The sequence below is a fragment of the Heptranchias perlo genome, chromosome 32 (genome assembly GCF_035084215.1).
Source record: "Heptranchias perlo isolate sHepPer1 chromosome 32, sHepPer1.hap1, whole genome shotgun sequence".
In the NCBI taxonomy this organism is placed as follows: Eukaryota; Metazoa; Chordata; class Chondrichthyes; order Hexanchiformes; family Hexanchidae; genus Heptranchias; species Heptranchias perlo.
The window spans coordinates 13,769,239-13,794,823 of record NC_090356.1 but is presented as its reverse complement, the minus strand read 5'-3'; the positions used below and the strand labels follow the sequence as shown (position 1 = coordinate 13,794,823).

General features: G+C 39.3%; 1 protein-coding gene across 3 annotated transcripts in view; it reads left to right on the top strand.

The window, feature by feature from the left end:
- LOC137301046 (guanine nucleotide-binding protein G(I)/G(S)/G(T) subunit beta-1) overlaps positions 1–25,585 on the top strand; it is a 60,481-nt gene that overhangs the window by 12,924 nt on the left and 21,972 nt on the right. For all 3 annotated transcript variants that reach the window (XM_067970427.1, XM_067970428.1, XM_067970426.1), the window contains exon 2: positions 24,284–24,391. In XM_067970427.1, the coding sequence (XP_067826528.1) occupies positions 24,335–24,391 (57 nt within the window). In that variant the 5' untranslated portion in view covers positions 24,284–24,334. The remainder of the gene's footprint in view (positions 1–24,283; positions 24,392–25,585) is intronic.

Here is a 25,585-nt window from a genome sequence, read left to right as displayed (position 1 = left end):
TTGCTAAGTGCACCTTTTACGTGGGTTTTTAAAACACTTATCTCTAGATCTTGGCAGACCATACCCATATAGAGTTCCTGTTTCTTTCTAATGGAATTAATGTTAATTCAGGTACTGGCATTAACAAGTTGCACAATATAGTGTACAAATAATTAGATTTTCTGTCTAGTTGCAGAAATCTCCAATGTGGTGATTAAGTTCATTTTGCATGGGTCCAAATAATGAACTTGTAGCTACAGATACTGAATCTACCAGTACCCAATCAATACAGCAATGTCTAAATAATAAGTTGCACCTTGTAGCCCTGATGCAGAGTTTTTAAATTGTCACATTCTGCCATTTGTTTTATTGAGCGTTGCCTGTAACAGTGAATCCTTAAAGAAAGATGGATCTGAATTTGGTCTTTATCCTCAAATCTTAATGGTCGTTTATGGAAATTATACAGTGAGCAGTGTGGTTCAAATTTGTGGCTTCACTCAGGTGTACGGTTAGATGTATTTGAGTGTACCCAAGTTTTAAGTGAATATTCTCCATGGGGGTAGGTCAGAGTTCAGTTCAAACATGCATTATTATTGCATACACAAGATGAATAATGAGGTTTCTGTTAGTACTTAACAAGCCTCAAACAGAGGAAAACTAGCTTTAAACTATTAAGTTCTTAATACCCTGATTTTGCTGCCAAAATAACGGCGAGTTTAATGGTACTCGTCGTTATTAATGTGTAAATCGTCCAGCAATTTGTGTTGAGGAAGAGAATACCCTATGAATTGTAAATCACCAGTAGTTGCTGGATGATTTGCACTGCGCTGCCAGCAGATCACCCTCAACCTCCCTGTGAGTTTCATGAAATTTCTGTGTTTGTGCATTAATTGCCAATTAAACTCACCACAAAGTTAAGGCTGCTACTTAACAGCATAAGTACCCATTTAATGAGATTTATGTTCCTACAATGCCACTCAATCCCTCCAGCCCAGAAAACGAACAATTGAAATGGAGTCTCTTTCCTACAGATAGTAAATTGTTATTACATTTTTAAAATTTTAAATTACATTTTTTTGTTACTTTTCCTTTTTTGTCTCTTTTTATTCACTCTCTTAATCCAGCCTTTCTTTCCATCCCTTTATTTCTCTTTCTGTACCTGATTTGACTCTAATATACTCTATTTCCTTCTCCTTCATTCCTCAGTTTCTTTTCCCATGCTTAAATCACATTGGTTAAAGAGATAGACCGTTGGTCCTGTCGTTCACCAAGGTCCCAGCTGCCCCGTTGCCCTCACTTCAACGTTACCAGCTTGCACATCTAGTAACTTGCAGGGCGATGGGAAAAGTTTAGCTAGCGGGGCATGCCATGAGATGCCCTGCTCCAGCAAAATCTGGGCCATAATCTTAAACATTAGTTTGATCTATAGTCTGTTTTGCTGTTATGCCTAAAAATCTGGGGTCCCTTCTGGCCAGCAAGAGCCTGAGAGAATGGTGCTGCTTTATACTGCAGTTATTGGTTTTGTATTTACTTTTTCAAGGTTGTCAAAATTTAAATCTCCTTCACATTAGCTGTTCCAAACCACCATTGCGCTCCACTTTGTATGAGAGTGCAATATGAAAAGTGTGTTGCATTAACACAGAAGCGTCAAAATAAAAAGTAGAGGGGTATTTAATCTTGGTAAACTGAAAACATGATTTCCTGAAAATTGGCATTTGTAAAGAGATCTGAAACATAGCTTGTCTGTGACCTGTGATCTTTAGGCATGCTGCAACAAACTGCTTGGCATTGAACTGATTGCTAAATCATTAGTATTCAATTTCTGGCCAGATGATTGTGCATCCTGATTGACATTTGAGCTTAGCTATTTTCATTTGGTTGGAATGGAAATGGTAAAGAAATAAATCTAGGCTAAATAAATCATGGTGGCCATAAAGTCTCTGGAACTTCTCTGGATGGAGAGGAAAGGACAGGAATGGAGCATCTTGGAGCTATCCAGACTGAAGGTAGTATTGAGGCTCAGTATTGGTATTCATCTGTACACTGGAAACCAACTGAGGGAGTATTAGTATGCTGTACTTTTTGTATGCTTATATCACATGGTGTTTAAACCTTGCTTAAAATTAATGATTTGCCAAATATACTGCTTGTATGCAGCTTCCACAAACTGCTTCTGTAAAATTAATTTATGTTTGTGCTACTTTTAATTCTCTGGGTTAGTATGGATCTAATGTTTGAAGAATTAATGCACAGCTGTACTCTGAGACTTTTTTTGTCAGAGACAGGAGATCAGGAAATAGTGCAAGAAACATGTTAGCAAGAAGTGGATTGATAACTCTTTTCCCCCTCCCCTCCCCTGCTGCACTGCTATAATAAAATAAATAAGATTGAGCAGGACAAGCATAAGCTAATCATTGAGAAGGCCAGAGTGGTATAAAGAGATTGGAGTATTAACATGATAAAGGTATTTGAGGATTGTGCCAGGCAAGGAATAATCCTGATGGAGGAATAAACCAATGCTTGTGAGAACATTTTGTAAGAGTGGAATCAACATAAAATAGGACTGGGTATTCTTCTCCTAACGTCATTAGTACATTAGTTGGATTCTGAGTTTATTAAACTCTTCCATACTAGTCTCTAGATTTAAAAATGGGTTCTATAGGTAAATTGAACAACTAAGGTTATTAAAGGGAATATAAATCTCTTGATAAATTTCACTTCTTGCCTGTATTTAGTGAATATTAGACTTCATAGCCATTGTTTATTCTTCAAGTTCAAACATACTGTACTCAGCCATCATGATTCCTATGATTCCCCCTTATGGAATTATGATAAGCATTGTAATTGTGTAAAATGGATAACTTTACACAATTGTTAAAATGTAATATTGCACAGATTAATGCATTTAAGGTGAGTCAATTTTGTAAGCCTTTTGATCTTGATTCTGCTGTGTTCTGTCAAATGGTGTGTTTAAGTGAAACTTTTTATATTTGACCACATATTGAATAAAAAGAGTTTATTCCAGGTTTTCACCATTTTGGTGCTGAAAGACCTCTTTGCTGTGGGGAGACTGAAGTGAAGCAAGCTTGGACAGTCTGAATTTAGTCCTAATGGGTATGGACCAATCCACAGAACTGCTCACAATTCACTACTAATCTCACTTCGAGTGGGCAACAGAAAAATTCACACTAGCACAGTTGGGTTATTGTTGTGCATGGAGGCAGAGAAAAAGGAAAAGGAAGTATTCGGTGCTGTAGCTTGGCAATAGAAAGCAGAAGTATTCCATTCTCCAAAACTGACAGTGACAGACTGTGTCTTAAGCACAAAACTCATCAAAATATAAACTCAACTCTGTAGAATAAATGGTCAGTTCTATTTTACAATATTGTGTAATCTCTAAGTGAAATAAATGAGGATCTACATTCCAAAAGCAGAAAAATGTTTCCTAACTAGTAATTAAATCCTTTTCCCTCGAGTACAAAAATTCATGACCTTGTTGTTTACTTGGATTTCTTTACATATTAAATAGATTCAGCAATTAAAATGAAAATGTGCTAATCTTAACATTTCAACTTTATGCTTCATATTGATTTCTTGACCTTTGGCTAAAGCTAGTGTAATTGCAGTCAGGCTCATTTTCTTGAATGCCCCAACTCATATACATTCCAACAGGAGCCAGATGCTTTGCTCAAGTGGCCATTAATATGTGAGCTAAGGTAGGCTGTTTGACCGTGGAGTGTATCACAGATGAGCTCAATTCTGGATTTAAGAACCAAATTGTTTTAAAGCGTTACATTTTACTGGTTTAAAATAGACAACAAAAATGTTTCCAGAATGGTAGCTGTTCCACAAAGGCAGTGTCTATCAGTTAACCTATTCTTAAGTCAAATATTTCACCTTTTGATTGAGGGCTTTTGGAGGGGGAGACGCTTTATTTACTTTGCTATGCTGTCATTGATGGCACTCTGACTTCATAAGGTACGCTGTTACCTCAAGAATGACACCTGAATGCTGATGTAAATATCGTCTTTGAAAGCAAAATAATGTATTTTCTGTGTGGCTCAGCCGATTCATATAGAATTTGAGAATCAAGTCAGTTTGCACAGCTGTTGGGATAATTTGTGGACTTTTGTGCCGAACTAGTTCTTTTGGGGAAGAATTGACCAGAAAGGAAGAAAACAATGAATTTTTAAACTAAGAATAGAGTAGAATGGCTTGTCATGGTGTAGTTTAATTATGAAAAAAATTGCTGTGCTATTTACACTTCAGTACTATTGCACAAGAGCATTTTATTGAGTAACACATTTTTTAAAATGATGCTGGAATGTTACTATTCAGCTTTTAAAATATTTTCCATTGGCCTTGGCATCAAGGCTTAGGGAATGTGTTTGTAGGGTTGGGTAATTATTGACGGACTACTGTAATTACATAACCAAATAAGCATGGCCTCTATAATTCTGTGGCATCTCCAGGTGACTTCTACAGAATGAGAATGTAGACTCTGTGGCATATCTGTCCATGATTGGGGGCCAGCTCAATAAATGGAGGAGATGTCTCCTAACCAACTGCACTGGTCAGTTACCAGTGGCATCTTATGTGACTGTGATCATGGCTCACTCTCCCTCCTCGCCCTTCCTTGACCGTTCCACAGCCTTTGACACAAGTCAGCTACTCTGTATTCCTCAAATGTTTTTTCTCCACAGAGCACCCCTGTAGACCTGCTGTCTCTTGGTCCCACTTCTGCCATTCACACAACAGACATTACATTACCTCAAAATGTTTCTCCTGTGTCCACATAGTTACTTCTGATGTATCCCAAGGTTTTATCCTTAGCCCCCATCTCTCATTTACATATCACCCATTGACAACTTTATCCATAAGCAAGGAGTTGGTTTTCACACACATGCTGATGTCATTCAACTGTACCTCATCATCTCCTCCGTTGACCCCATGTCTCCAAATGCCGATCCAAGATGCAGACTTGGTTGAACTAAATGTCCTTGGTATTCTCTTCGACTCTCCTAAATACCCGTGTGCTTCAACTACAATCTCTCGCCCAACTGCCAATTCTAATGACCCATGGAAGCTAAACTTGAGCACTGAACTGTCACCAGTATAAGTCCATGTCAGAAAATATGTAAAAGTCAGGTATACTATATAAAATGAACATTTTTCTGCATCAGTTCAAGAGTTGGAAAGAATGTGTTTTGGGTTTCACCTCAAGCCATTAAATCTCCAGCTGTGTAATCACTGTGGTGCCAAAACGCACTAAAGTGGTTAATTATATCATCAATACAATTTTCTGTTCCTGGAATATTGACCATACCTCACTGGTCTCGCACTGGCCAATTGACCTGGTAGATCAATGAGTATGACCACATTTCATATCTCAGCGTTGTGTGATAGAACCAGAGGTGGAATCTGTAGATCTGCTCCAAGCTTGCCAATGCTGTTGTAAATAAGTCATTTTCAGATTGGCTTAGAATTTCTCTTGTGCATTGGCACCATGTTTCATCCTCTGATCAAGGAAAGAAGGGTGATGTCAGAGCCTTGTTTAATTGGATTCCCATGTCTATTTATAATTCCTTTGCTTAAAAAAAACTTGTTTTCTTTTACATCTGATGTATGTTGAATTCTAAAATGGTTAGATGTTGGAAAGCACAGAGTTAAAATTTTAACCAGTGATGTATTTTTGCAGATGGCAACTCCATACAGATGTTGAGTAAACAGCAGCATACACACTTAGTGTTGCCTTATAAAGGGCCTTTGTTTTTACAAGATGACACCATGAATTCTTGAACACTGAAATATCAGTTCCAGCAACAAAAGAAATTACAATTACACATACATTGTATGCCCCTTACTGAATCTTGGGGACCTATGACACAAAAATTACAATAATTTTCTTCTTTCAACAGGTAATTTGCCAAGTTTTAGAAATAAAAAATACAGAGCAGCCTGTGGATCTAACAATATTGGGCTCCAAGGACATTTGAACTTGAATCATAATTTGCATTGTCATTCAAATTTATCAGTCTTGAATAGGTAATATTTTTGTTATGTTGATTACCACTGGACTGTAAAAAGGAACTTCACATCATAATAGAGTAGCCTGTCAGAACAGCATTGATTGTAACTATAGAGAAGTCCACAGCCTGACCATACCATAGTTCTGCACACTGTCATAATTTACTGCAAGTAGGGTAAGAAACTAAAAATGTTAAATGGAACAGCAAGCTGGTGGTCGCAGAATAGCTCTAGGTGTTGTAGTGAATAAATCTATTAGTGCCTAGCTGCAGCAAAAAAAAAGATAAGATGGGTTACATTAGTAGAGGGGTGGTCTGCTGCCTATGTTGGTCAGATAGAGTGAATAGGAAGGACCTGTTTCCCTTAGCAGAGCGGTCAGTAACCAGGGAGTACTTGGTAGAAGGATTAGAGGGGAGCTGAAGAGAATTTTTTTCATCCAGAGGGTGGTAGGGGTCTGGAACTCACTGCCTGAAAGTGTGGTAGAAGCAGAAACCCTGAACTCATTTTAAAAAGTACTTGGATGTGCACTTGGTGTCCGTCACCTACCGGGCTACAGACCAAGTGCTGGAAAGTAGGATTAAGCTGGATAGCTCTTTTTTGGCCACGATGGGCCAAATGGCCTCCTTTGCCGTAACTTTCTATGATCCCATGAATCATCTGGTGTAGTGTGCAGTTCTGATTACCTAATAAGGATTCTATTGTCTGAGAGAGTACAGGTAGTGAGTAATTATTGGTATCTGGAATTCAAGCTAACGGGAAAAGTAGGGAAGTTAAGCCTATTTTCTCTTTTGGGGGGTGGCGGGGGGGGGCGGTGAAGGAGTCTGTGAAGCAGTGTCATTAACATTTTCACTGTTATGAAAGAAATTGTCAAAATTAATCCAGAGAAATTGTTCATGATGGTGGAGGGCTCAATTATACAAATTCCTCTATTAATACAACCCATTTTATGCTGTCCGAACACCTCAGCCACTGTCTCCGGCTCCAATATGACATTCCTATTTCTCTCACCAATCACTTGCAGGCTCCCAAGTGTAGTTGTTAATATAGTATCAAAATTACAGACAGATTTGGACATGCACTCCACTAGGAACTGGACACCAACTCATTTGATTTTAACCTTTGTAGCTGTCAGAGGTAACATTTTAGGGTCTTGGCTGAGCAGAGTTGTCAGAGGTGAAAGACTATATTAATCCACTGTGCAATCACCTCTCTTATAGAACTGCTTTTTGATTGTATATTTATCAGTATTGATTCATGGAGCTAATGTTTTGAAAAATGTGTAACTGAATTGCATATTCAATGTTCTTAATTACCAAGGTTTTGCCCAAGTTCCTACTTGTCAGCTTGGCTCAGTTGATAGCACAGCTGTTTAAGTCAGAAGGTTGTGGGTTCAAGCTCCATTATTGAAGAATGCATAATCTAGGCTGGAGATTTCAATGCAATATCGAGGGAGTGCATCATTGTTGAATGCCGTGTCTTTTGGATATTAAATAAGGCCCTGTTTGCCTGTCCCCAATTCCCTTGCCCACAAAGCCAAACCTCCTCTTGGGCCCCATCCTTCTATACCCTTGAACCCCCATCTTGTTTTTCTCCCATCTCTCCACACTCATGCCATTGCTGAGCTCATCTTGTCCATGAGTTTACACCCTGCTTCTTTGATCCCATTTCTTATAAAATAATGACCACCCAATTTCCGTTCCTAGCCCCCATGCTAGCTGACATTGTAAATGGTTGCCTCTCCTCAGACACTATCCCTTTCAAAACCGCAATCATCGCCTATTCCTCAAAAAAAACACTCAATCCCTCTGTTCATGCAAGCTACCACCCAATCTTGAACTTCCCTTTTATCTCAAGTCCTCGAATTTGTTGTCTCCTAGATCCATGCCCATCACTCTTGCAACTCCCTATTTGAATCCCTCCAGTCTGGTTTCATACCCTACAGTAGCCAAAACGGTCCTAGTCAAAATTACAAACAACATTCTCTGTGGCTTTGACCATGGTGCATTACCACTCCTTGACCTTTGTGCAACTTTTGAAACGGACAGTCGTGCCATCCCTTAACGTCTCTCCTGTTATCTGGCTCGGTTGGGACTGCCTTCACTTGGTTCCACTCGTGTCTATCCGATCATAATCAGAGCTTCTCTCTTAATGGTTTCTCTTCCCATCCCTGCACTGTTACCTCTGGGGTCCCCTAGGAATCTATCTTTTCCCCACTACTTCCCTCATCTACATGCTGCACCTTGTCGACATCATCCACAGACATGGGGTCAGCTTTCATGGGCACACTGACACTCAGCTCTGCTCTCCACCATCTCTCTTGACCTCTCCATTGCCTCTGTCCTGTCAGACTGCATGTCTGACATCAGGTGTTGGATGAGCTGCAATTTCCCCCAGGTAAATATTGGGAACACCAAGACCATAGTCACCCACCCAGCCGTATTATCCACACCCTCGTCACCAACGTTATCCTTCTCCCTTGCCACTGTCCTGGGCTGAGCCAGACTGCTCGCAACACCAGCATCCTATGCGACCTGAGCTGAGCTTTCAACCCTTTTTCCTTTTGATCACAAAAGACTTGCCTGCTTCCACCTACGTAACATCTGCTCCTACTTCAGCCCATCTGCCACTAAAGCCCTCTCCCTTTGTTACTTTCAGACTTGACTATTTCAGTGCTCTGCTGGCTGGTGTCTCATCTTCCACCCTCCATAAACTTCAGCTCATCCAAAGTTCTGCTGCCAATTCTGACCCGTCCATCACTCCTACATTGACCCCTGATCCCCTAATGTCTCAGTTTTAAAATTCTCATCCTTATGTCCATGGCCACACCCTTCGCTATATCTGTAATCTTCTCCAATGCTACAACTCCCTGCCCCAAACTCGCCACTCCTCTTGTGCATCCGCCACTCCATTTACCCCATTGTTGGTGGCTGTGCCTTCAACCGCTTCAACCATATGCTTTGGAATTCCCTCCCTAAACTTCTCTGCCTTTCCACCCTCTCCTTTAAAACCCTTCTTAAAACCTACTTCTTTGAATAAGCTTTTGGTCACTCCTCCTAATATCTTTTTTCCTACATTACAACTGTGTATGTGTCAAAAATACTTGATTGGCCGTAAAGTGCTTTGGGATGTCCTGAAGACGTTAAAGGTGCTATGTAAATGCAAGTCTTTCTTGCTTTGGAACGGGGTCTTTTTTCTATGTTAAGGATGCTATATAAATGTAAGTAGTAGTAAAGGATACCATGGTATTATTCGAAGAAGCCAAGAAATTCTCCTGGTATCCTGGCCAACATTTCTCCCTCAACCAACATCAACAAAACAAAACAGATTAACTGATCATTCATCTCATTTGCTGTTTGGGGGACTGTGTACAGTTTGGCTGCTACATTGCCTACAAAAATGACTATTTCAAAAGTAATTCAATGTGAAATGCTTTGGGGCACATTGAAGTGTTATGGCAGTACATAAAAGCATGTTTTCTTTAGCTTTTCAAGGCGGCAGAGGGATACCTCTGAACAGTGGTTAATGTTACTTTACCTCAGCTGTAGTGTACTCCACCATTCATTATTATCCATATAATTTGATTTTACATAATGGAAAAATTGTGTATTTAGTGTGTTGCTTGCACTCATTGGAATGCCTATGTTCGAATAAAGTGGTATTCCACATTTGCCTGCAGTTTACATCTACATCTTAGTGCGATTATTAATCCTCTTTTAATTGCATCATAAATGGGAAATCTTTGACTATCTGTGTGCTAGTTTTGACTCACTGATCCTTACGGGTTTTATGCCACTTGCCAATCACAACCTCACATTTTTTATTTCAGTTCTTCCTGTTTGCAAATTCAGATTTAGTAGTAGGTAATCAATTTCGCAATAGCCTAGTTTTCAAATGACAACAATGTTTTTACTTTTTAAATGAAATGATATGCATTGTACTTTATACCTGTGGGTGATTACAGCACTGTAATCTGTTTTGAGGTTAACATCTTGAGCCCTTTTCTTAGAAAGGATGCCTATAAATGCCCCATTATCACTTCTGAATAACACAGGACTTTTTTTTTAAATAGCTGAGGGCCTAAAAAGTCTTTAAGACATCCTCTTAATGTATGGTTTACAGTCTTGGTACTCTCTTCCCCACAGCCATACCTGGTTGTGAATTTCAGGTTTCCCAGCATAACTACTTAGTTATGCTATGATCTCTTCAGAATACAAGTGAATGTATACCTCCTAACATGGTCTATACAATCACCTGTGTGGTTTTATGTCCACTTTCTCCTGAAGGTGATTTTTTTCTGTAAAATGATCAGTGCTCAATAGAGTCACATTAGAACATTAAAAGGAACACAAATTTGAGCTGAACAGAGGGTGGGCTCTTCCCTATAGAGAAGAGAAAATTAGAGTGCCAGCCACTCCAAGTTGTTTCTGTACTCCCTAGTGACAGTATATAGTGTGAATTTGAGGAGCCCTGAAAACTGGTCTCCTGTTCCTCATCCAACCAGGGAAGGTGAGAGGGGAATGTGTTTTTGTATAGTACTGTAAAATTTCCTCTGTCATAATGTACCTTTGATAGAATTTGTTAAATGGTTCAAATTGAAAATAGAAGAAATTGAGTGGTTAAGCATTATGAAAGTGATTCATAACTTCCCTTACCTTATGGATAGCGTAGTAATATTTGGGTCAGCTTCCTAATCCCTGACGTGGCATTTCTTAGATCCTCTTTATTTTATCCCACTGCTATCTGTCATGCTCCAGTTTCTTGTCCACATTCAAATGACTAGGAGGACTGAATAGTTGTATTGGGTGTGTAATAGAGGCTTCCACTCTGACATTGAAAGGGGCTTGCCATCATTTGGGGATAGGAGCAGACCATTTGGCATTTTAAAGGCTAATTTGTTTTTTCATAAAATATAATTCTCTCAAAATAGAACTCTCATTTTATTGAAATTATTTCATCTAATTGTTTGCGGTTTCTTTTTGAACTTGTGCGATCTGTTTTAATTTGATCTTGCAATACTGGCAAGTCTCATTTATTGCCCATCCTTAGTTGTGTTGAGAAGGTGGTGCTGAGCCTTGAAATGCAGATTAAGTGATAATTTGTCAAATTCCTGTTTGTGGGATCTTGCCATGCACCAAGTGGCTCTGACATTCGTGCAATAAATGCATATATTTTAAATTAAGAAACCAAATGCATCAATTTATTGTAATGTATAGGGAAGAAATTCTAATTGCTTTGATTCTAAAAATGAGTACATCATCCATTTTAATCAAGTGGAGCATCGATCATTCATTCATACATTGTCTGCATTCTCCAATATCCACAAAAAGTATTAGCTGGTAATGGGAGACCAATGGGAGTTGGAGCTTCCAGCAAATTCTTTCCTTTTGAGTTGCCATTTTTTTTGTATGGTGTTGCTGCCATCAAAATGAAATTTTGCACCAGGTGAGGCTGGCTCACAGCTTTCCCAAGCAGCTGCATGCAACTAACTGCTGGACCTACCACATAGCTGAGAGCTCACCAAAAATGCTTCGCCCATCACAACCAACTATAGAAGTTGCACTAAAGACACTGTCCTCAACCTCCCGTGATCCCACCAGAAGCCATCTCAGATAGCACTGACATATGAGAATAATTACCGAGTCTGGCTGCATGTTTGGGAGTGGCATTAATCAGCTCTGCAGTGTCAGCTGATACTTGCTGGTAGAAGTAATTGAATGCTGCTGGAGAGGTTGGAATGGAGTTTGTGTGCAATCAGCAGCAAACAGCTCATTATTTGCCAATTACCTGTGGGGATCCTGCAATTGCGGTGGATAATTGAGTGTCTACTGTAGTTGGATAGAATGTAACCATCTTTATATTTTAATTCATGTTAACTTGCAACTATGCTTGTGCTCTTTGTATTTTGTACAGATACAATTGTTCAATGTATTGAAGATACTGTGCCTATAATATTCTAAAGTACTTACCAAAATCACCATAATTTAAGATGATTAGCCTCTATTACCTTTTTAATTACTGAAATATAGTAAATTGAAGATTATTTTTAAAGTTAGAGCCGAGTCAGCTACTTGGGTATGACTTACTGTTATATTTGCTGATCTGCCTGTTGGATTGAAAAGTGCTGGTAGGTATAAAGGATAAATCAGGTCCGCACTTAGATTTGCCAAAGCGTGTATAGCCCATGGATGTAGCTTTATCCATTTACCAGTGCATAACACAACTCCCATCCTGTTTTTCACAGATTTTCCATTTTTTCTTGTGTTTTTATACTGCTCTGGTGTCAAAAGTAGAATGTTGTTTTGGCCTTTGGGCATAAATTTTGGTTCCTAATGGATTACTTTGTAATCTCATCACGGAAGCTCGAATTTACCATATCCTGGGAGCAAAAAGGTGTAAACTGGGGAGGATTACCTCCCAATGCCAGTCAATCAATCTGACAACTGCCTCTCCATGGATCATAATTTACAATTCTAGAACAGATTTTGGGAAGATCATTAGTTGATATCAACTTCTAAATTTGCAGAGGGTTTTGTTCATTTGGTTGCTTATTGCTTCTGCTCTTAGGAAAAAATATACTAAGGGACATCAGGGTAAGATTCATCATAGCAATCACACCATCCCTCATCCCTGATGCTTTCATGTAAGTAAAGAGTGTACTAGTTGCACCTAACTCATGCTCAGCAATGTGGTTGGTATTGCATCACCTGTTGGGTATCACTATAGTTGGATCTAGAAATCCAACAGATGTTTGATAACTCAAGGATCAAGCCTGCTGTGTCTTTGACATTTAGCACTCACCCTTCCAAGCGACAGATAAGAGATCTGTCTAGGATGTACAGGTTTTAGTACTCTTCAACAGAACACTTAGTCTCACTATTGAATAGCAGAAGTTAGGAATGAATAGAAGAATATTTGTATTTATATAGTTCAGTTTTTGTCAAAAACCCCTTGAAATGCTTTACACGATGAATGACTTTGCACTGACTGTTATGTAGGCAGGTTAAGCACACAACGTCTGTCACATGGTTGTGAATCCCATTATAGCATATAGAAGCATACTGTTTGATCAGTTTTTTTCCAATTTTATTCCCTGCTGAAGGAGGTGACTTATTTAGGGCAAGGTCCCAGCAGCCCTCCTGTAACTCATTCAAATAGCGTTCTTCATAGGTGAGCTTAGGTTTTATTGGTAGAATATTTGTCCATGGCAGGAGGAAAACGGCTAAGATTTTCTGATCTTACCATTTGCATTTTCCAGCAGTGTTTACAAGAGCCCTCTCTTTTGTTTCCCCTCCTGCACCCCCTCCCCCAAATAAAAGGCCTGATGGCATAGAAGCTAGTTGTACTATCTGTTCCGATTGAGATCAGCTAACAAAATCCAGATTAGGGTTGAAACCTCAATGTTTCCTCGTCTGTTTAGCTGAGGATCACACTTGGGCTATTTATAACCCACTGAACAATTGGGGAGCCCATTGTTTATCATTAAAATAGAAATGGTTTGCTGTCTGGTGCCTGGACACAGTGGCGTGGAGTTTCCGCCAGGGGTGTAATCGGTGAAATGTGCCCAGAATACACTGGACTATCTCCCATGAATCAGTGCAACAAAACAGTGTATTTTTGATTGGAACAGTAATCTCCAGTATCACAGAAGAGTGGGATTGCCAGGAAATGAGCCATTCCTCACCAGGGGAGATCAGTTGACTGATTTAATGCTCTTGGTCTTACTTTTTAATTGGCTTCAAATGACTGCTGTGTTTAATTAAATAATTACTGTAGTAGTGCAGGACACCTGTGTGGCTTCAATTGACTGCTGGTCATAGGTCTTAAGTGCCACGGGCAGATTAAGTTAAACTATTTGCAGTAGCAGAAGAGACAGACCTGGGTCAGTCTTCAATTGACTGCTTGGTCACTACAGGTCAGTTGATTAAAGCTGGATTCATATAACCCTGGGTGCGTTGCAATGTGATGAATACCCCCAAAAGGGCGCAATCGGTGGAAACTCAGCATTCTGATCTGGGGGTGTGGCCAGTTTTCCGGGCGGGGACTGCTTCGGGCGAATGGACTTTTGAACTAGCGTAAAAGATTGCGGATACTCCAGCGTAAGGTGGTTATGGGCGCAACTTGCTTAAAATTTTGCGATCTTTGCGCTATTTCATTCAATTCCACCCAGATTAAGCTGATATCTGGGCAGAAATCATGTGGAAACTCCAGCCCAGCATCTCCTTTGTAGTCTTGCTAACTTGCAATTTGGGAGCTAACGAGTTGCAGTCTGTGTTCCTTCCATCTTCCTATAGAATAAAGTTCACTAAAGAACATTCCTTCTATTATCCAGAGAAGCAAAATGATTGTGGAAGATCACTTGTTTCTAGTAATCATGCTATAACATCAATTTATGCCTTAGAAGGGGTAAAGCAGGTAGCAAGAGAAATCCAGAGAAATTGTTTAGCTACATAAGTGTTAGACTTTGAATTCTTTTAAGATTTGCGTGAGTTGCATAGAAATATGAACGATCTAGAGATTGTGAATGTGCTAAATGAATTTTTCTCCTCAATCTCGTTGAAGATTGGACATATTCCAGATCTAGTCATAATTTATCTTTGGAATCTAACATATGTAGGCATCAGTAAAGCATATATTACTAAAAGAATTTGTTGGCTTAACACCTGTTGACATTTTGTGGAGAGAACCAGTTTAATGGGCTAACTTGCATTTTCTCATTCCATACATGTTAGACCATTCAGCAAGATCTGTTATAACAAAAACTGATTTGCATGAAGCTTTGGAGAACACTTGCAAGGCACCAAATATTTGCTTCTGTCTCAAAACATTGTAAGGTTGACTTCTCTTACTATTCCTAACCAGACCTTCCTGAAGCATGTTACTTTGGGAGACCAGTTCATGTGAAAGAGAATTGCATCTCTTCCCCCTCCCCCATAATCCCTTCAGGAGATGGTGACTCATGCTGAGAGTTTTAGTTTATGTGGAATGTGTAAGAAGTAAGCAGCATTTTGTTAGGACACTATCGTGACCAGTGTTTTGCTCTCCATAGCTGACATTTTTCTGTCGCTGGTACGCTAGTTTGTCAGCTTGTGCAGTTGTGCATTCCTGTGTCCAGAGTGAGAGGGTTGTTTTTCCTTTTTAATCCAAAGTTAGTGTTTTAATTATCTTGTAACATATTGTGGCCAAAATCTGAATGCTAATTTCTAGAATATAATTTTTAGAAATGTATCATTTGCTAGAGGTAGCCATTGCAAAGCATTGTGTGCTTATTTTCTTATAACCCTGCATGTATGCGTGTTTGTTGCTGCTGTATCTCTAGCTAATTAAAAAGATTAGTCAGAGCCGAAGTGCTGTACTGGATGGAGGGAGTAATGCTTGTTGCAGGGCTATTAAATATAGAGACAAAAACATGAGGGAACACAAACCTTACAGTGTGGATAGATTGAAGAGACTATGTTTCCGTTTGAAATCACATCACTGGAATCCAAAAGTGGCATGGATGCTGTTTCTGCTGAAGTTTGACCAGAAGTTCTCAACATGTGATCAGCTGAAAAATAAGACTGCAAACATCTTGTGCTGTGAAGTAGTGGGACCTGCACTGATTCAGCGATTCTGTGAGCAAATTAAGAATAAAATCAAAACCTAAGCAGACCAGATAGGGCAAATAAAAGAGTGACCATTTTGGGGGGGAAATTATGGCGCCAAACTGGTAATTGTGCAGTATTTCATCAATTGCCAGTCTTTAACTACATCCATGTTATTTCCAGGCTTAGTTTTCAGTGTTGCTTCATTTAAACTTGCCCATCTGCTCCCAGCATGCATACCTCATGTTCAATTGGATATGTAATAGTATGTGTGTGCAATGAGGTGGCTGGTATTGGGAGGGTATCAAAAAAGATTTTGTAGTTTTAAAAGTTCTGTAGAACAGTAGAATATTGGACTTGTATCTCAGCATTGAATTCAAGCAGTCAGTAGCTTGAGTTTTATCAGTTCTTAGCCAAAGCCAACAAATAGTGTCACCACAATTAATATTGCTTAAGAAGATTTTAAATATCACTGTTACATTGGAGTTACTGTAATTGCTGGACTAAGTGACAATTTACAGATATTAAGCAATTGGTAAATTTACATGGTTATATCAACTACAGTGCAGAAACAGGCCATTCAGCCCAACTGGGCTATACGGGGTTTATGCTCCACACGAGCCTCCTCCCTCCTTACTTCATCTAACTCTATCTGTATACCCTTCTATTCCTTTCTCCCTCACGTGTTTATCTAGCTTCCCCTTAAATGCAGCTATACTATTTACCTCAAATACTCCTTGTTGTAGTACGTTTCACATTCTTACCACTCTTTGGGTAAAGAAGTTTCTCCTGAATTCCCTTATTAGCGACTTTTATTTTTATGACCTCTAGTTTTGGACTCCCCCACAAGTGGAAACATTTTCTCTACGCCTACCCTATGAAACCCTATCATTATCTTAAAGACCTCAATCAGGTCACCCCTCAGCCTTCTCTTTTCTATAGAAAAGAGCCCCAGCCTTTCCTGATAAGGATACCCTCTCAGTTCTGGTATCATCCATGTGAACCTTTTTTGTACCCTCTTGCCTCTATATCCTTTCTATAGTATGGAGACCAGAACTGCGCACAATACTCGGTGTAGTTGAACAAAGATTTTATACAAGTTTAATATAACTTCTTTGCTTTTCAATTCTAACCCTCTAGAAATGAACCCTGATGTTTGATTTGCCTTTTTTATGGCCTTATTAACGTACATCGCTAAATTTGAACATTTGAATTTTAAGGAAGGATGGCGTGGTAACCACTCCACTATGATTTATCGAGGTCTCTGCTGGAGTTTTTGGTGCAGACTCTAATCCATAAAGAAGTAAATGTAAATTGTAGTAATTTTAACTTACATTGTGAACTGCAATTAGATAATTTGCATTGTCTCCTGGGATAAATTCAAAATACTTATCTTTGAAGGACAGTAACCCATTTCTTTGGTCCAAAAATACTGTAATACTATATTTGTGCTGAAACCCGACTTCAGCATAATTTGAATTTGCTGTTTCATGGTTCATAGAGCATTTTGTTAGGACACTATCGTGACCTAACTTTGTCAATGCTATGATTTAAAAAGTACAAACTGAATGAATAACTCTGCTCCTACTGCCAACTCTGTGCAGCTGGTTTTCCTCTACCTACCCTATTGTGCTAGTTCCCTATCACCAAAGGAAATATAAAGTCAAAGTAAATTTTGCACATGTTGATAGATTCAAACCTCCAGGTGATGGCTAGTTTTGGTATCTTAAATAAATTTTTAAACATAGTTTAAACAAGCTTTTATATTTGGGTGAGTCTTAAGTATTTGTGTGTACGCGCACCTTTCCTACACAGTGGTATCAAAACTAATTTCTGGACTACGCAGTCACGCGTGTGCTCTCGTCTCTGGACTTTGTATGTTGGCATCAGTGTATGGTGGGGGAGTGTAGTTCCTACCCTAAATTTATTTTATTTGGCTGTACTTCAAAGCATGTATCTGTAGATTCTGAGTTAGCTTTTCTGAATCCTGTAGTCCAGTGGCTTGCACGGTCAGAATACAAACCATGGTTTAAGGAAGGGTATGAATATTTGGAGCTGCCTCAGTTTGTGAGTAGTGGAATGTGGGCCATCTCGTATTACACCGTTTACAGTGACTGAACACATGCTGGGCAAGAATCCAGTGTTGTCATTTGTATTTAGTAAAAAGTGAAATTTTCTTATTCTGTGACCATTTTAACTGTAAATCTAGCTAGGAGTGCCATTATAGATTTTTATTCTACCACACATGGATTGCATCAGGAGACCATACTGAGATATATATATACACACACACACACACACACACACACACACACACACACACTAGAGTTGTTGTAGGGTTGTCACTGGTAGCTTCAATGAGAGCAATGAAAGATGATGCATTAAGAACATCACATAATAAGTGTATTGGCACAATTGTTAGTTGCTAGCTTAAATGCAATGTTTTCTATAGTGTATTGATATTAATATGCTAAATAAATAAATTGTGAAGACACTCCTTTTTACCTGCGCCTATCCCCAAATTTCTCCCTTCTCTCCTGAGACATGAAACCGAGGCACAGTCTGCCTGCTCAAGTGGACGTAAAAACACACTCAGCACTATTAGAGAAGGGTAGGGTCAACTAATATCACTAAAACAGACTATCTAGCCATTGCTGCTTGTGGGATCTTGCTTTTTGCAGATTGGCTGCCTAGTTTGTGTGAACTATAGCAATGACCCCACTTCAAAAGAACCTAATTGGCTAAAGAGCTTTGTGAAGTGCTGAGGACATGAAAGGTGCTATACAAATGCTAGTTTGTTTGTTCCGTGATGGCAGTGACTCGTGCTAGTTGTGGTTCCGTGGATGTGAGCAGTCCTTTGATATTGCCATTCCTCATGTTAGCGTTTGTCAGCATCAGCAGGCTATTTGAATAGGGATCACAGCTGAATGTAAACTTGCGTCCACATGTACAGTTTCCAACAGGGATTACTAAATACCAATGATGCATTACCTCCAGATTTAATCAAGTTCCAATTGTGTTGATAGATTTTACTTCTGTATAGCTATTGACTCTCAAGGGGTCATTCCTAAAGTTTGAAATGTTTCCCAAACCTAGATCTGTTGATCTTGAACTTCTTTGAAGTTGGAGGAGGAAGATAAAGGAAAACTAAAATACTTAATTTGAATCTCTCCAGTCTGGTTTTCACCCCTGCCACAGCACTGAAAGGTACCAAATGACATCCTCTTTAACCGTAACCATGGTGCATTATCCTTTATCTCTGAAGCCATTGACACAGTCGACAACACCATCCTATTCCAACACCTCTCCTCTGTTGTCCAGCTCTGTGGGTCTGCCCTCACTTGGTTCCACTCTTGCCTATCTGCACATAGCCATTGCTGGAGATGCTCTGGCTTCGACCCTGCACTTGTTCCCTCCAGAGTCCCCCGAGGATCTGACCTTTGCCCCCTCTTCCTCATCTATATGCTGTAACCTGGTGACATCATTGCAGACATGGAGTCAACTTTCACCTATATGCTGACGACACCTAGTGCTACCCTGTAGCTTTTTCCTCTCCGTTGTCGATTACCCAGCCGTTGTCTATCATTTTCCCCACAGTGTATTTGGTTTGGGGACATTTATTATCATTATTTTAAACAGCAATAACATGAACAGAGCTAAATTATTTTGATGGGATTTAAAACATCCAGTTCCCATTAGTGTTTTAGGTTTATTGTAGAAATAAGACAATTCACCCTGTGTTTTTTATTTTTAAATTTACCTTGTTGGGGGGAAAGCTTTGCACAGGAGCATTCAGACTTTCATGTGTGCTGTGTATTAGTTGAGGGCTGTTGCCTGATTATACTGTGAAATTCTTGCGGTTCTGAAATTGCCTGGATGATGAACTCCTCGGGTGAATCTTAAGCCCAGAGAGCAATTCAGAAAACGCCAATTCATGATTACTTGCAGTAACAGACCAGAGTCCATCTGGGTGCTTACCCACCTATAAACCTGCTGGTTTAGTCCAGGAAGACCTGGTAAAAAGCGGATTTTCCTGGATTGGCCGTAGTAATTCCACCAAGTTTACATTGGGGTTGCCGCTGGTTGCATGAGACCTCTGCTTCAGGAATAGGTGGCACAAAAACCTCACTGCCAATATAAACACAGCTTACAGTTTATATGCCCTTCCCAAGGATAAGAGTAAAATGCCCTAAATAAAGGAAAAACCATTTATGTAAGGTACTTGGGAGAATTGATAACACACTCAAAATACGTACCAGAATCACTATTTGAACCAGACTTCAAAAAAAAATAACTCCCATGAAAGTATATTGGAGCTAAAATTTATGATAGATTTAAAATATCTGTTCCATTACTAAAATAATCATACCCGCTTGGGCCTTATGAATACTGAACTGTTTTGTAGCAGTCAAAACTATGTGCTGTTGAGTGATAACGTCAGTGAATTGTATGATGTGTTGATTAGTTAATACTGTGAAGTAGAATTGGACAAATGATTAACATAGTATTACCATAACACGTAACTGATTTGCTGTTCTGTGAATTAAATAGAAACATGATTTCTGTCAGTTTGGTGAATATATTGTGAAAGAACAGACCACCCTAATCATTCCATTCTTCTGTACTCTAGTATCTGGATCCCCATTTCTAGCCTCCTTTGCCCATTTTTCCTCTCAATATGCACCAGAAGTGGTGGTTAGTTTGATAACAGGCGAGTTATGATGCCACTCTTCCTGATAATGAGAAATCTTTATTGCCTTCAACTCAAGTTAACTGGTTCATACTTTCATAGTTTTCAGGGGTTTTTTTAGGCATATGTCTAAGTGTATTTAAATGGCTTTCGTTAAAGAAATAATTTTAAAGATTGTATTTGGGATGTTGCTTTTTCATTAGACATACATTGAGCAAAAGGAAAATTTATGTTCTTAAATGCTACCCTATTAAAGGTTTTGAGAATCAAACATTTTGCTTATACTGTATGATACAATTAAGACAGTCAGATTTGATTAATCTGCGATATGTTAGTAGTATTCAAACTTTTCCAGCTGGAAGAAGCAACCATTGAGTGTTTATTTTTCCACGCCTCTTCAGTTCCTTTTTTAAAATTTACTCCCACCACTGTGCTGCTGAAGTTGGGGGATGGTTCATGCCCTTTTTAAACCTTTCCTTTCTGGTCATTTTCAAAACTATCCAAATCTGCCCTACCCAGTTAGCGACATCTTACTGTCTTCCTATCGTGAGCACAGTAAGAGTGTGGGTCAATGTTTGCCCTTCAAAAGAAATTTCACTCCTTGATCCAATCGAGTCTTAAAGTTTGACTTTAAGACTCGATTGGATCACTAAGTGGGTGATAATTGTCCACTTTCTTTGGGGTTGAGTCATAAAGATCCATTGTGAATTTGAATAAAGGGTAACCTATTTTTTCTGATTCTTTCTGTATCTCAGTATCTACCTCTCTTTCATTTTTCTTTTCTGTTTCCTTGCTTTTAATTTTCTTTCCCCCCCCCCCCACTATTCCTCCCCCCCCCCTTAATTCTTCAGTGTATGTCCCCATATCGTCTCTTCCCAAATTGCCCATTGTATGTAAGTTGATCAATCCAGTTTGAGCCAGTCCAAGTATAGTTGGGAGGAATGCAAGAACAGCAGCTCAAAATAGTGACTGCAATCGGCACACATTTCTTGCTGTAAGAGCACAGTCATAGGTTTAGTCCCAAAGCACATTTGTCCAGTCAGCATTCCTTTAAAGCACCCCCTCAAAATGTTGGAGTGTTTGCATGATGGGGCCTGGGTGTCACTGCACTGCACCCAATGAGAACCACTACATTAAACCATATGCCTGGGGATCCAAATTACCTTTGTCATTGTCAATACTTCCCATTGTATTATTGGATAATCTGTAAACCTCTGACTCCAAATTGAGTTAATTTAATATCAGACCTCTGATTCCCATTGTTTTTGGGTTGTTAATCCAAACACTTAATACATATTGAACTGTGCATAATGATTGTGATGATAAACTGGTATTTATTTAATAGTCACTTAACACTAACTGGCTGTGCCTGATGAGGTTGTTTAAACAAACGTTTAGACCAGCCATCTTAAGATGTATGGCAGACCTGGCAATTGACCTATTCATAATTTGTAGTTGTCATGATATAATACTCTTTGCAACTGTTTACACATTACTGACCATATTCACATTATACTAAAATTTTATTAATGGGAATATCTTGCAAAATACAAAGCTGCATCCAGTAAGCTGAGAGCACATTGTTAAAGATCAGCTTGTTATTGTACACTCAACCATGTATTTTCTCTCAGGCATATATAAATGAAAATATGTAAAAGACACCTACAGTTAAATTATTTTCAGAGGGTTTCAGGCTCTGTGGGTACTGGTTTTAAATGTTTCATTTCTTTGTATCTGCTGCTTTCAAGCAAGGTATATTAAAACCCAGCACCCACAAAAACTGAAGCCCTTGTAGTATCTTTAATTTAACTTTTAAGTGTCTGTGTGCCGCTGAGAGGCGAGCCCATTGCTGGAGGCCAGCTGGTTTCCATATGTTCTGCCAGTGAGCAGAGTTTGTTGAAATTGCTGTCCACTCACTGGCTGCAACTTTCAACTTTACAAGACATCATGACACTAGAACATGAATTTTACTAATAACAAAGACTTGTCAGGTATGTCTCAGCTGTTCTGAAGACTGTCACTGCAATTGTAGTACATACTTTTAAAAAGGATTGTCAGACCACTTCTGGGTTTCATACTACTTAATTCTGAAAATACAGTTCAGTGATTTACACCCAAAACAAAATTCTGTTTTCCAAAACTATTGAATAAACCAGATCTGATTGTAATCCATGGGCCAGCATAGTAAACATTACATGGAACCAATGCACAGTCTCTATGACTTTGCACTATAGGAGAGACTAAACAAACACATTAGAATCATTGGAGTGTTACCAAACCACTGGCCCAGTTGATAGGACTTAATAGCATCTATATAGCAAGGCCCAAATTTGACCTCCATTGTATACTGGAGCAGCCCAGATGCATCAGCTACTGAGAAAGTTAAAGCAACACTGTAAGTGAGTAAATTAGTGTGATTAAAATGGCATAGAGGTCATTCACTATACTGAGCAGTAAATGGTACTGACAGCCCTATGGATTAGATCTTGTTCTGATAGCATTAACCCTGACATATTTTTTCATAAAAAGATTAAAGGATTTGGTATCATTACCTAGCCACAAACCCAGTTTAGGAGAATGGACCAATCATCATGCAGGTTGGAAGCCAGTTTGCAGTTAAGACTTAATTCTGTACATTTCTGGTGCAGCACTGGTCCAGCTATTCACTTCATATAGAACTGGCATCTTGGTGAGTAGAACAGTGACCGTTTTGTCAACCATTGTTTGATTTAAGTTCATTTTGTGAAGTTTCATCTGTAGTAACAAAAATACTGAATTGTTCAATGAGAATAAAAACAGACGCTTACGTTTTTGCCTCAAACTGTTACTGCCAGTTTGTTTCTTGAACTGAAAAACAATCTTGACGGTTGAGAAGTTTACTTGGTCAGGTTCGCTTCTGTAGTTTGTTTTTTTCAAGAAACTCTTCAAAGTGGATGCCTTGTATTTAAAAAAAAGTGTAGTACCCGAAGAAGTCCAGTTGTAGCTGCGCACATGACTTATCCATTGTATTTTTAATGTAAATAGTGGCAAAATTAGTAGTTGGGACATTCATTTCAGCTTACAGAATTTGTTGATTTGACAATGTCTGTCAAATGCTAAGTAGATTCTTTGCCCAGGTTCAGGTGAAGGAAAAGAAAGGAACAGAAGTGACTCTTCATATTTCTGATTTCTCAGAAAATAACAACTGATTTCACCTCCAGCTATGAATGGAACCTGGTCATTGTTCCATGTAAATGCCAGCTTTCAATTGGCTTAACATGGAGAAAGATAACAGTGTAAATGTAAATTGAGTGTCTTATGACAGTAACTGGATTTGGGTCATGGATTGTGGTAGGTTTGTATAATCAGCAGGTTTTTGTTAAACCGATTTGGCTTAGCAGCAGAATCAACAACACTGAGCCTGAGTGAATTATACTGCTGAGAAAGATGCAGCCCTACACACCTAGTGAATGGACTAGACTGTAGGAAAGTGTTGAACGATTAGGACAAGCTGACATTTAAAAACCCTCAGAAAATTTTGTAAGTATGAAACAACTGAAAAGTTGTAACGATTTCCTGGTTTATACAGTGCTCCTCGTGGGGATTGTATTTCTTCCCCTTGGTGCTAAGAGCGTTTAAAAGAAAAACAGTGGTGCATGACTCTCTTTGGAAACCTTTTTAGGTGTTCCAACATGTTATATCTGTATAATAGTTGTATATTTTTGTTATCTGATATATTTAGTACATATGTGTATATAAAGAGACTAGAAAAATGTGGAATAAAATTTTAGAAGTCAATTCTCAGTTAACGCTTGAAATCTTGATCACAGTTTAGTCCCATACACTTTTCTGCATTTTTGGTATTGGCTAAAAGTAATTTTTTTAAAATCTGTTTTGCAGTTCTTTGTCTTTATTGTTAACCCCTCTCCTACATTTTAGCTATGCTAGATGTTCTGACATAAGTACTTTTTCCTCCTATCTCTTTGATCATTGTCAGAGTATGTGACTTACTACTGTTTTTTTTTAGATAACGGAGTGTCCCAGTGGAGGCAATAAAGCACAAGTTTAGCACAGGAAAATGAGTGAACTGGAACAGTTACGTCAGGAGGCTGAGCAACTGAAGAATCAGATCCGAGTGAGTATTGCACCAGCTGCCCAACACATCCAGAACTATTAGATTTTAGTTTGGTTTGAATTCACAAGTAGGTTGATTCTTTAAAATTATACTTGAAAAGAATGGCAGCGGACTGTGCTGTAAATAGTAGATTGTAGGTTTGTCTGCAATTTCCTGTATGGCAAGTTCAGTATCTTGGCATATTATCGTTTGAGATGGGGGGGGGAGTGGGAGGCGGGAGAGGAAGGGAGAGAGAGATGGACATGAGGATGCATAGAAGTGAGTGTAGAATATTGGAATTTCTCCATAGTGATGAAAAATGGTAGTAAGTCACTTGGCCCACCTCTAGCAGCTAACTTGTGCGGCATTGGCAGGGGCCTTAAGTGGGTTTAAGTGGATGGGGGAAGAACAACAACAACTTGCCTTTATGTAGCCCCTTTAACGTAGTAAAACATCCTAAGGCGTTTCACAGGAGCATTATCAAACAAAATTTGACACCGAGCCACATAACAAGATATCAGGACAGGTGACCAAAAGCTTGGTCGAAGAGGTAGGTTTTAAGGAGCCTCTTAAAGGAGGAGAGAGAGGTAGAAAGGCTGGGAGGTTTAGGGGGAGATTTCCAGAGCTTAGGGCCCAGGCAGCTGAAGGCACGGACACCAATGGTGGAGCAATTAAAATCGGGGATGCACAAGAGGCAAGAATTGTAGGAACGCAGAGATCTTGGAGGGTTGTAGGGCTGGAGGAGGTTACAGAGATAGGGAGGGGAGAGGCCATGGAGGGATTTGAAAACAAGGATGAGAATTTTAATATTGAGGCGTTCCCGGACTAGGAGCCAATGTAGGTCAGCGAGCACAGGGATGATGGGAGAACGTGACTTGGTTCAAGTTAGGATATGGGCAGCAGAGTTTTGAATGAGCTCAAGTTTATGGAGGGTGGAAGATGTGAAGCCAGCCAGGAGAGCATTGGAATAGTCCAATCTAGAGGTAACAAAGGCATGGAACGAAGCTTTCAGCAGCAGAGGAGCTGAGGCGGAGATGAGCGATGTTGCGGAGGTGGAAGTAGGCGATCTTGGTGATGGAGCGGATATGTGGTCGGCAGCTCATCTCGGTCAAATAGGACACCAAGATTGAGAACGAAGAAGTGGGAAAAGGAGGAGAGCAAACCAAAAGAGAAATCAAAAATTGAATGCAGAAATTATAGTGGTGCCAAGGTGTT